Raw genomic sequence first — 12,367 nt, 5'->3', positions numbered from 1 at the left:
TGGCTGTTTGGGAACAACTGATTACAGCAGATTGCGCAATTACTGCCAAGGCAACACAAACCTCCATCTTGCTAATCAACAGGGGAAAGAAATCCAGAAAACAATTAAAAGTCATTAGGAGACATCAATGCATCTACTCCATACGGCAACTTCTTTTTCAAGCCGATTTGGCAGAAGGCTGGCACTCAGTCTAATTCTTGAATGAGATGTTGTTAACCTGCTAGCCTCTCAAGCGTTGTATAGAAGACTCTCTCTTTCTCTCCCTCTTTTGGCCCAGACGTGTGTGCATTTTGTTAAACTTGTATTGCAGCCAGACATTCTACACTTAATGGGGAAATCCTGGAAGAGGCATAGCTTTCCAGGAAACCATTTGAGAAAGCGGCAGAGCATTCACACACACACACACACACACACACACACACACACACACACACACCCTACACAAACACAAAGAGAGGGAAGAGCTTTGCTGCCTGTGACAAATGATGTGCATGCAGAGTTGTGCCCCAGAAACACTGTTGCTCTAGAACAGCTATGGGGAAACTAGCTAGGCCCTCCAGGCCTCAGAAATTTCATTTTGAGCAAACCACGGCCACCTTTCCTGGGGCGGACTTCGTATTTTGTAGGGCAAGGGAAAGTTCAAGGAAGAATCTTTATTTGCACCCCTGGCTTGAATTCTAGCTGCAGCTGCAAAGCATGAGCACACAAGGTCTGCTCTCGAGCCTTACACTGCAGCCAAAAGTCTGCACTTTTTGGATTTGGTGCCTCTTGCTGTCATCCTGTGGAAAGTGGTGACTTTGGGCTACAAAGGAATAATCCATAGGCAAGCCAGGGATGCGAAGGAAGAGATGGGGCTGTGAAAGAAGAACCCTCCTTTGCAGCCACACCTTGACCTTTGACTCACCTGGTGTCATAGAATGTCAGGTGACTGACAGGTGGACAGGCCCATCCAACTGTTAGAGTGGTCTGGCCAGATCTAGTTCCCCACTTCTCCTCTAGAGCCACATTGTTGTTCTAGAACCATTCATGACCCAGAACCACTGCCCCACATTGATGGGACCACTGAGGGTTTCCTCTGCCTAGGGCTGATTACAGATGAAGTGGAAGATCATTGACTGGGTTTCACCAAGCACTTGCAATAAATACACAACCCGGGTGGCAACACCATGCTGATTGACACCAGTCCACATGGAAGAGCAGAATCAGTATAGTTGGCACAGTTACAGCTCCACCAAAGCAGCAATGGTTGATCTCTGTGCCTTCAACAGGGAATCAAAGGTGGCCATGGCTCTCCTAATAATGGACTTGTATGATACATGTGTTTTTGAAGCACCCCGTTTATCATATTCACAGGTGCACATTCGAAAAACTTTTGATGCACACCTTAAAAAAAAGGTGGCAGGTGATCATGCCTTACAGCTACAAGGGTTGTCCAACGCTGTGTGTGCAAACTTTAATTAGCACAATGAGACTTTCCCTTCTTCTCCCTGTGCACACTTAAATTTTGTTCTGCAGAATCCTCCAACCCTCTGGATCAGATTTAGAGGTGGGGGAGGCTGCAGGGGAGAACAGAGGAAAGTTAAATTTGAGTAACTGGAAGTAACAACAGTATTGGCTATGGTAACTTTAGTATCATACAGTGCAACACAATGCATGATGTTAGGATTTTTATGCAGCCGATGCTGCTGGTGTGATTAGTATAAATCACATGAGATGTCTGAGAAGAGTGTGGGAACGGAAGCAAATCCATGCCTGGGAGCAAATGTTTCAAGTCTGCAGCCCTCCACTGTGATTTTCGACTGAGGGAGAACTGGCATCTTTGAAAGAGAATTGGGAAGTGCACCTGAAGTTTGGCAGCTAGCATGGAAAGATTAAGGGTGGAACGTACAGAGAGAGAGAGAGAGAGAGATGAGAGAAGAAGGAAATGAGACCATGAAAAGCCAGAGCCCAAGTTACTAGGCGAAACTTTCTGAAGTGCATTGGACTATTATGATAATGGAGCTAATGTTTGAAGTCGCCTTTTGAAAAGATGCAGTGACATGACATATTCTTGCTCAGCAACCTATTTACAAGCCCAATTCCAGGAATATGAAATAAAGGCAATCGGCAAGAGAGCTGACTTTGGGCAAGGTGGTCAGAAGAAAGTGATGGAACGCCTGTTGTCAGAAATTGCTTTGTTTTATCTCACACATGCTTTTGCTGGTTATGGTGCATGGGCTGCTCAGATAATATGCATTTTTTTTTTTTTTACGCAGCTTTTTCAAGTTTTGGTTCTTTTGCTTTTTGCAGAAGAGGCACATTGCTTTGAGATACATTGGAGCCCATTATCAGAGATCATCCTTCAGGGATTCTCTACTGGACAAAAATAGTCTTTAGTTGATGGATTATGGGAGCAAGCGAGAATCAGCTTCAATAATCCACAATGATGAAATGGTTTTTACTGCGCCACATGTAGAAATCAGTGTCAAAGACTTGCCAAAGAGCTGGGCAAGTAGTGGGTGAGGGAGCAGGGGGAGGAATGGCCCCCAAGCACTGGCTTTAAAAACGAATTGGATTTCCTGCCCTTTTAAGTTGCTGATCTTGTTTTTAGATTTCAGGGTAAAACCGCACATGATGGAAAAGTTCCTTCATTTGAACTCTCTCTCTCTCTCTCTCTCTCTCTCTCTCTCTCTCTCTCTCTCTCTTGTTTTTGCTTTTACAAAAAGCAGCCACATGGCCCCCACAATTTTAACTGGGCTTGTGGAAAAGGGAATCTAACTATTTGCCACTATGCAATAGTCCCAAATCAATTTGCCAGCTTTCAAAAAAAAGAGAGAGGCAAAAAGCTGCAGAGGGGAACATTTAATGGTCATAGACATTTAAGCCTTCATGCTTCATCCACCACTGTTTGCAGGTTTGGGGAGGGGAAGCTATTGAAATCAGGGAATTGGTGCAAGCAATGTGTTAGATCCTCCTTTCCTCTGCACTGTGGCCCCAATGCAAATTGGTCCCTCTCCATAGTATTATTATTATTATTATTATTATTATTATTATTATTAAATTTTATTTATACCCCACCCTCCCCAGCCAAGACTGGGCTCAAGGCGGCTAACACTGGTATAAAACAATTGACTGAAATACAACTTAAAAACAACATTAAAATACAACATTAAAATGCATCCTCATTTCAGTAGGAACTCAAATAAAAAACTTTTGGGGGGATGAAAACGTCAAGTCTTCACCAAGGCCAACTATCCAGACTGTTCCTATGTGGGCCAGAAAAAAGCCAGGGAAGTCCCCAAAAAGGAGTTCCATCACAGAAGGAGAAAGGAAAAAGGAAGAGGGGGAGGGGATCAATTTGATTCCAAGCCAAAGGCCAGGCGGAACAACTCTGTCTTACAGGCCCTGCGGAAAGAAATCAGATCCTGCAGGGCCCTGGTCTCATGAGGCAGAGCGTCCCACCAGGCCGGAGCCAGAGTTGAAAAGGCCCTGGCTCTGGTTGAAGCCAATCTAACTTCCTTAGGGCCTGGGACCACTAGGGTGTTGTTATTTATGGACCTTAAGGGTCTCCTCATGAGTTAGGGTTCATATTTCATCTAAGCACTACTCTCAACACTTGAAAAGCCACAAGTGCTAAGTGTGATCTTGTATGCTGCTCAGAATTTCTTTTTTCTTTTTTCTAAAAAAGGAACTCTGTCCAAAATAAAGTGGTTCTCGGTATCAAAAGGTGAGAAGGAGTGCCCATGTTTCCAAATTTAGGTAAATTAAAATATTAATAGGGAGGCTGGAAGGAGGAGAACAATATTATCTGTACCACGTAAGATATTAAGGACACAGCAGAATATAAATGAGCAGGAAATAGATGGGCAGCACCCAATGGAAGACATTTGCACAGGAGGTGGATGTTGACCAGTTGAGTCTGGAGAATACCTGGTCCGTAAATGGTGTGTATAGGTAACAGTGACATCATAATTAGTCTGCAGCATCTACAAATGGCATGGATTATGCCATTAAGGGTGTAAATAAGCCCTTTCCTACTGAAATGAGAGATGTGTGACCTACAGAAGGGCCTTGTCCAATATTTGCTAAGCAAACCTACCTAAGAACACAACAAAAGCCCTGCTAGAGCAGACCAAAGGCCTATCTAGCCAAGCATCCTGTTCCCACAATGGCCAAGCAGACTGCTGTGGGAAGCAGCCCCATAGTAAGACATGAATGCCACCGCCGTCCACCCTAGAGCTCCTCAGCAACTGGTGTCCAGAGGCAAAGGTGAAAAGATAAAGGACAGTTAAGTCCAGTCAAAGGTGACTGTGGGGTGTGATGCTCATCTCGCTTCAGGCCGAGAGAGCTGGCATTTGTCCACAGACAGCTTTACAAGTCATGTGGCCAGTATGACTAAACCACTTCTGACACAATGGAACACCGTGATGGAAACCAGATCGCACGGAAACGCTGTTTACCTTCCCACCACAGCGGTACCTATTTATCTACTTGCACTGGTGTGCTTTCGAACTGCTAGGTTGGCAGAAGCTGGGACAGAGCAATGAGAGCTCACTCCGTTGCGGGGATTTGAACCGCTGACCTTCTCATCAGCAAGCCCAGTGGTTTAGACCATTGACATGCAAGATTATATGCAACTATCATAACTAGTATTCAGGAATCTGTTCAGGAATCTGTCCAGTCCCTTTTTAAAACCATTGAAGCTTGTGGCCATCACCACAGCTTGTGCTGGCAAATCCCATAGTACTAAACGCATTGTGCAAAGAAGTCCTTCCCTTTGTCTATCTGAAACCTCCCACATTTCACCTTCATTGGTCAGCCCCTGGGTCTAGAATTAAGAAAGATGTAGAAAACCCGAGCTTTTCATGGTTGGTGACAAATAGGTAATTATTATGCAATGGCATAAAACCAATGAAACCCAATTTAGTAATGTGATGGCTGCAGAAACAGTTTATAACTCAGCAGCCCCAATGACCCACACCCTATTGCAAAGCTGTGCAGTATGCAAGGCACCATTCTTCTGATAGCTCAACAACCCTCTTCCTAACAGCAGGAGCAATGTCTAACACTTTGTGAGCATTGACTGGAGCAAAGAGGAAGCTAAGTGCCCCCCAAGGCAGTGCTGGGGTTCCTTGCTGTTCTGTTTTCTGCAGAATGTCATGCCTTGTAATAGGCGACTGCTGCACCGTCCTGTCTCTTCCTTGGCCCTTATCTTCTGGGTTTGATTTTAAAAGGGGTCCCGGGAGAACATCAGCAGTGGGCCCTGATGAGATGTTGGGGACTCGGGCAGCTGAAGGAGAATGCCATGTGCTGACAGCAGGACTGATTGGGTAGCTAAGAACTTGCAAGGGACATGAAAAAGGAATGCCACACTGCTACCAGGGCCACATATCCAAGCAGTGTGTGAACTGCATGAGTGGCAGGCAGTTGGGAAGAAGGAACGTTTTTGCCTTGATTCCTTCAGCATCCTTGTCACAACCACAGCACTGGGAGCAGCAACTGTTGGGAACACAGTGAGGAGAGAAACTGGGAAAGAGAAGAACCAAACTAAGAGTGAAAGCAAGGAGCCCTTGCATGGGGGAAGGGACCCACCTGCTCCTTGAGATCTTTTAAGGGATGCCTGCTCTTCCCCCAATACCATTCTCTTGGGCCCATAACCTATCATGGAATCTCTAGATGTGCCCAGAGTCCATAGAATCTCCAGGCTCTGGTCAGGGATTCTGGGGAGGGCACGTGAAATAGAGTTACAAAGGCAACATTTGTACCAAAAAAGACACTGGGAGAACCTTGGTTTAAAATCCCCAGAGTGATTAAAGGCCTTTTGAGGCAGAAATCTCTGCCTGAGAAGACTGGCTAAGATGTATAAAGTAGAATCAGATTTGTGTTGGAAATGTAAAGAAATGGAGGGAACTTTCTTCATATGTGGTGGGCATGTAAAAAGGTTAAAGACTATTGGGAAATGATTTATAATGAGATGAAAAAAATGCTTAAAACAACCTTCCCCAAAAGACTGGAGGCATTTTTGCTAGGAATCGTTCAGACAGAGGTTCCTAGGTGTCAGAAAAAACTTATTTATGTATGCAACAACTGTGGCCCGAGTTTTGATAACCCCAAAGAGGAACGTGAGGGAGGTCCCAACTAAGGAGAATTAGCAACTTAAGATAATAGAATATGTGGAACTAGATGGTCTAACGTAAAGAATAGGAGAGCAAGAAGAAGAAGATGTATTTAAAGAGGAGTGGAAAATCTTTGCTGAATATATGGAAAATAACTGTGCACAGTTGAAAACATTGGCAGCATTAAGGTAAATTCAACAGTATAATAAACACTTCAGTGATGTAAGATAGGAGAACTGAATAAAATGGCTATAGTAAAATATGCAAGAATGGCGGATAAATTAAATGGATCATGGAAGGGGAAGGAGGGAAGTCACTGAATGTATGGTATTGTGTAAGATGTTTATTTTGACCCCAACCTTCCCTGCCACAGAGATGCCCTGGTGAGTTTTATCACCCAAACAGCTTTATGGTTAGGATGGAAGCATTTCCTAAGAACCAGCCTAAATAAGCTCCCTCAAATTTGAAACAATTGCTCCATATGGCCTCTTCAGAAGTTCGGGTACAACACTGTCCCTTCTCTACTAACTGGAAGTCTTTTACCTTGCTGAGAATCCTTAAAGCATGAGGTGGCCATATACCTTTAAAATTCCCGTACTTTGAGTTTGGCAGAAATATCAACTTTGAATGGTTTCTTGTGAATGCGGTGAAGGGGGACTGCTGTCACAAATCATCACTGTCCCACAGTCTGGTATTCTATGGGAGTAATTGAGATAAGGGCTCTCAGCTCAGATGTCACCACTGAATGATCCCTTTACCTCTTGCATCTATAGATTTCATTTTACAGTGAAAAGAATGGCAAATTCTATCATTTCACTTTATACTTTTTAAAAAAGCCTAATGCCACAAGTGCATTTTAAGCTGTTCTTCAGAGGACCCAAATGTAACTCAATCCACATTCAAACTGTGTTCACGTAGTTCAAAACTGAACTCATTCTACATTGCTGTATGAACCGACCCAGAAGAAAAACACAATACTTACATCTACAATGAGGAAATCAAGCCAACACCAGGCATTGGTGAAGTACTTCTTAAAGCCATAAGCTACCCATTTCAGAAGCATCTCTAGAACAAAGATGTAAGTGAAGATCTTGTCAGCATATTCCAACATGGTTTTAATGTTCTTTTTCTTGTCGAGGTAGATGTCTTCAAATGCCTGGAAGTAAAAAGTTGTGAATTAGAGTGCTACATTCTCCAGATGTTGTCTTTGGGGGGAATTCTTTTTCCTTAATAAAAGGCTCTGTGAATAAATGACTACATGCCACTGAATATTTATACTGATTATTACCCTGTCAGAATTGACCAATGAAGCCATATGGTGGCAAACAATGAATTCATGAATCTACTGTTTGTTCTGCAAGAAATATGATAATTTGCAACCCTGGTGTGTGTGGAGGGGTATATGCAGTGTTGCACTAGGATCCTGGGCAGATATGATTCCCATCACCTGCCAACTGATCCTTTAAACAAGAGATGTCAGGAATTCTTCCCTGGCTTGGATTTAACCCAAGCTAGAGAAGAACTCAGGGGTCTAATTAATGCTCGCTTCTTATTAGAGATGGGGATTATAAATGCCTGAAATTTATATCCTATCTTCAAGTAAAGCAAGCTTCGCTGGCATGTCTTCTCTCAACACACAACCACACATATTTAAAAGTCTAACACAGTAAGGGAAAAGAACAAGTTTTAAGCTTACCAGAGCTCCACTGCTCAGGAGAATCATAAATATGATGAAAGTTTCAAACCAGCTGTGTTCAACTATTTGGTAGCACGTTTTCCTCAGTCTCCACCAAATCTTGCCAGGAAATTTTGTGGTGTCTACTGAACAGCACGGGAAGAATCGGACACAAGCTGAAATGATAAAGGAAGACCAGAAAGAGTTGTTTAATGCTAGGTGCTACTAGGAGGGCTCTCCCTCGTCCCAATTTAAAAATAAAAGAAAGGCCTATGGTTCACCTAGTGCAATAGCCCACCTAGATCAACATCCTGTTCTCAATGTGGCCACTTTCATCTGTCCTGAATCTGACAACATTCAGCATCACTGGATGTGCATAAGTTCTAGGGCAACGAAAGAGGGATAAAAACTTTTCTCTATCCACTATCTCCATGTCATACGTAATTTTAGGCACTTCTACCATGTCGCCCCTTACTCGCCTCAACATTATTAAACGTCTTAATCTTGTACAGAGTGCTACTGTGCATGAATGCAGTCTTCAGTCCCTTCAGTTTACTGAAGTTCATTTCTGTCTTTCTGTTCATCTTCCACTTCATTACAGACTTTCATAGACTCACACAGATGGAAGGGGTCTTGCAGGCCATCTGGTCCAACCCACAACTCAATGAAAGAAACCTAGAGCTAGAGCAACTCCAGTAGATGGGTTTCTACTTCTTGAGGCAACCGTTTCCATTGTAAAACCACTCTTGCTGTCTATCTCTTGGTGTTGAACAAAAATCTACCCCCTAGTAACATTAAGCCCATTAATGGGATGCAACCTGGAAGAAATGGGCTCATGGCTAATCTATGCTTATCCATAGTCTTGGTAAATTTAATTATGTACATTATCTATTTTAGTCTTTATGGTTTTTACTGAAATATATGGTTCCTATGACCCAATTTATAGCCTTTGGTTCTGCAAACAACAGATACAGAAAAGAATAGTTCTACGATGATGAAAATGGTGAATTGAAAGGCATTGTGGGAAAAGGCCTTAACTGGCTAAGTCAGGGATGGGGAACCTGTGGCCCTTCAGATGTTATTAGATTCCAACTCCAACCAGCCTCAGCCAGCTTGGCCAACGGTCAGGGATGATGGGAGTTGTAGTCCAATGGCATCTGAAGGGGCATAGGTCCCCCATCCCTGAGCTAAAGCAGCAGCTTTGCCTCCTTCCTATACTTATTGTCAATGGTGAATAACATCTAACTTACAATGTTCGATGTGACTCATTGACAACAGGCACAGCGCTGCCAGCATCCCTGTAGCTCTGTTGGGCAATGTGTTCCAGAGATGGCAATACTTTTGACGCCATTTAAACGATCCTTATCATTCACACAGACACTGTCACCTCCCCCCACAATAGGGAACATTTAAAGTCCTTTCCGTTGAATGCAGTCATTTTCTTTTCATAGTGGACAGGTCCCCTGCCCCACCCCACCCAGCTCTAGGCTTTCATTCAAAAATCCTAACTTAAATCACAATAAAATCTCTCTCCGTGTGTGTACATGCATGCAAGCTGAGCGCAGTGTATACTAGAACAGCAGGCTTTTACTGCTGCTACAAGTGGAAGATAATTCCAGGTTGTCACAGCTCAGGAAAGCTCAATCGGAGAAAAACATCTGCAAATGAATTAAAGGCTAGAAATGGCCAACTTATTGTACATTTAATAGAAATATTCTAAGCCTTGAGCAGAGGGCCAAAGGAGATGTGATGCTTATCACGTAGTCTGCCCATATGTAGCCGGTTTTTAAAAAATAGCAATAATTCCAAAATAGCCCACATATATCACACTCTTTTTTCCAGACAGTGTTTCGCTGTTGACTTAGAAGGTGGCTGTACTTGCTCTAGTCTCACCCCCTTTAATTCCACTGCCTTTCCATCTACTCTTTTATCACATAAACCACACTGTGGGTGGAGGGCTAAGGGAATCTATTATTTGCATGCTTTTTAACATGGGGGGATAAACTGGAAGAAACACAAGTACCATGGCTTCTGTGGAGGCAGATCCACCAAAGGTGGAAAGAGAAGAGGCAACACATATACTATCAGCGTTTGAAGGGTTGGTGAAATGCTGTAATAGTAATGCTATGGGTTTAATTTCAAGACTATACCATTGCTTATTGCTATTAGAAGTGAAGGCAGGATTTGAGTTTGAAACTGAAGGGACAGAAATGGCAGGCAGGATGGAATAAATCCCCATTTAGGTAAATCTCAGTTAGAGACTAAGAAATGGAATTTAAAATGGTTCATAGGTTGTGCTTAACACCACAGAGGTTATCCTGTATAAATTCTACACTATCACCATACCGTTGGAGGGGATACCAGCTGGTAGGAACTTATAGACATCTCTGGTGGGATTGTGGAAAAGAATAAAAGTCCTGGATCTCCGTTTAAGGAGATTAACACAAATTGTAACATAATACCCACCCCACAACTGGCTCTTCTAAATATCTAGGAAGAGAATGTTTAGGAATTATTGTAAGGAGTTGATAATCCATTTGCTAACTGTGGCCAGAGCCACAATAGCCTGGCTTTAATACTCATCAGAATTACCCACAGAAACAAGTTGAAATACAGCTGCTTCAAGGGTGTGTGTGTGTTGTGTCCTCCCCACATGCGGCCCCAGTTAACAACCTGGCCAGAGCACTTTGGACCAATTGCAGCTTCTGAGTACTCTTCAAAGTCAGCCACAAAATCCAGAGCGGGCTACATTAATCCAGATGTGATGTAACTAAAGATGTTTCACTGAGGCCAGAACTGCAGTCTCCAGAAATGGCAGTGTTTTGCACACCAGCCTCAGCTGGGCAAAGCACCGAAATTCAAAGCCAGGTCCAAATGAACCCCCCCTCCAAGCCATGTGCCTGCATTTTCAAGGGAAGAGCTACCCCTCTTCTGATGTACTGACCAAGAGCACCTCTGTCTGGTCTGGATTAAGGTCCTGTTTGTTTTCTCACATCCAGTCCGCTGGTTCTGGATTTCCGCAGTCTCACTTAAAAGAGATGGACAGCTGGGATAGAGTTGGGTGTCATCTGCAAACTGGTGACGCCAAACCCCAAATCACCTCCATTAGTGGTTACATCTAAATATTAAGCATGGGGAACAAGGTAGGGGCCAACTGTTAAGGTATGGAATAGGAATCCACATGCTGGAGCTCACCATGAATGTCTCCCTTGTTCTTTTATAATGGCAATGGCGCCTGCCAGAGAGGTGCTGGAACCCTGAGTACCACCATCTGGAACAAGCCATCCAGAAAGGTCTAGAACGAAACTGGTCTAGAAGTGTGCCTTGTTCAGTGGCATGGGGCTGAGAGGTCCAGCACAACCAACAGAAAAGTATTCCCCCTGTCCAGTTTCTGGCACAGGTCATCTACAGAGGCCGTTCCCTTCCCAAAATCAGAGCCAAAGCTGGATTGAAATGGATCTGGAGCCGAGAAGAGGGTGGAATGCTTAAGTCATTGTCTTACTGGACTATTTATTTTGTGCATTACGCTATACTAATAAAAAGTACAGTGGTACCTCGGGATGCGAACAGGATCCGTTCCGGAGCCCTGTTCACATCCCAAATGGAACGCAAGACGCGATGGCGTGTCTGCGCGTGCCGCGTTCCGGCGCTTCTGCGCATGACGCCATTTTGACGGTCTGCGCATGCGCGTGCGTCGAAACCCGGAAGTAACACGCTCCGTTACTTCCGGGTTGCTGCAGAGCGCAACCTGAATTTGCCTAACCCAAAGCGTATTCATCCCGAGGTATGACTGTACTGAAAACAGGAGACATCTAGAAACAAACAACTGAAGAATTGCATACACTGGAATGCCTGCATCATCATACCACACCTTTTTCTGACAAGTGAATTCATGTTAAGCTGTTATATCTAAGAAAAGCTGCCAAGAAAATCCCTGGGAACTACAGACATCCCCTTCCCTTGCAGGGCTTCTGCTACCTCATTTGATCATCTTTCACATGCCAAAATGCCGTTCTGCTGACTGTAGGGGCTCCTGCATTTCTTGCAAGTTATCCCCATCTGATCCCCACTAAGCAGGCTTGTTTCTGAATTAAATAATCTTCTGGGATATGCACGCTCGTGGATATATGACAGTTTAGCTCCCCTTAGTCTCCCACTCTTCCCTCCCTCCCCACCTTCCAACACATCAGGAAGAACCTCATGGAACAATCAGTTGCAACAGAGACTCAAGGCTGTCAAGTGATTGCATTTGTTAACTGGAGAATTAGACAGCAAAAATCTACATTGCATCCCTGTCTTTTCAGTGGCAGGTGGAGTGGAGTGTTTACCAAACACAGGCATGTTTTCATCTTAAGAGTGAAAAAGGCATCTTGACTGATGCAATCAGCTCAAGGTTACAGGAAACACGCGTGCGTTGGCTCGGTGAAATCCAATGGTGAGAAGCATGGGTGGAACTGGGGCAGCGATATATATATATATATATATATATATATATATATATATATATATATATATGCAGGTTTTGGTGTCCTCGGGTGTCTTCCCGTGTAAAAGTTGGGGTGTCTAGGCGACGTTTCGACGAGGTCTCACTCGTCAT

At 43.8% G+C, this 12,367-nt stretch overlaps 1 protein-coding gene across 10 annotated transcripts in view; it reads right to left on the bottom strand.

Annotated features, from left to right (window-relative positions):
* LOC114607605 (sodium channel protein type 5 subunit alpha-like) overlaps window positions 1-12,367 on the bottom strand; it is a 301,831-nt gene that overhangs the window by 40,326 nt on the left and 249,138 nt on the right. For all 10 annotated transcript variants that reach the window (XM_077936723.1, XM_077936714.1, XM_077936718.1 and 7 more), the window contains 2 exons: window positions 7,792-7,946; window positions 7,078-7,251 (listed from right to left, as the gene is read on the bottom strand). In XM_077936723.1, coding sequence (XP_077792849.1) covers window positions 7,078-7,251; window positions 7,792-7,946 — 329 coding nt within the window. The remainder of the gene's footprint in view (window positions 1-7,077; window positions 7,252-7,791; window positions 7,947-12,367) is intronic.

Source organism: Podarcis muralis, chromosome 12 (genome assembly GCF_964188315.1).
Source record: "Podarcis muralis chromosome 12, rPodMur119.hap1.1, whole genome shotgun sequence".
Classification (NCBI taxonomy): Eukaryota; Metazoa; Chordata; class Lepidosauria; order Squamata; family Lacertidae; genus Podarcis; species Podarcis muralis.
The sequence above is the reverse complement of the archived record's forward strand: the minus strand, read 5'-3'. Positions and strand labels throughout refer to the sequence as shown.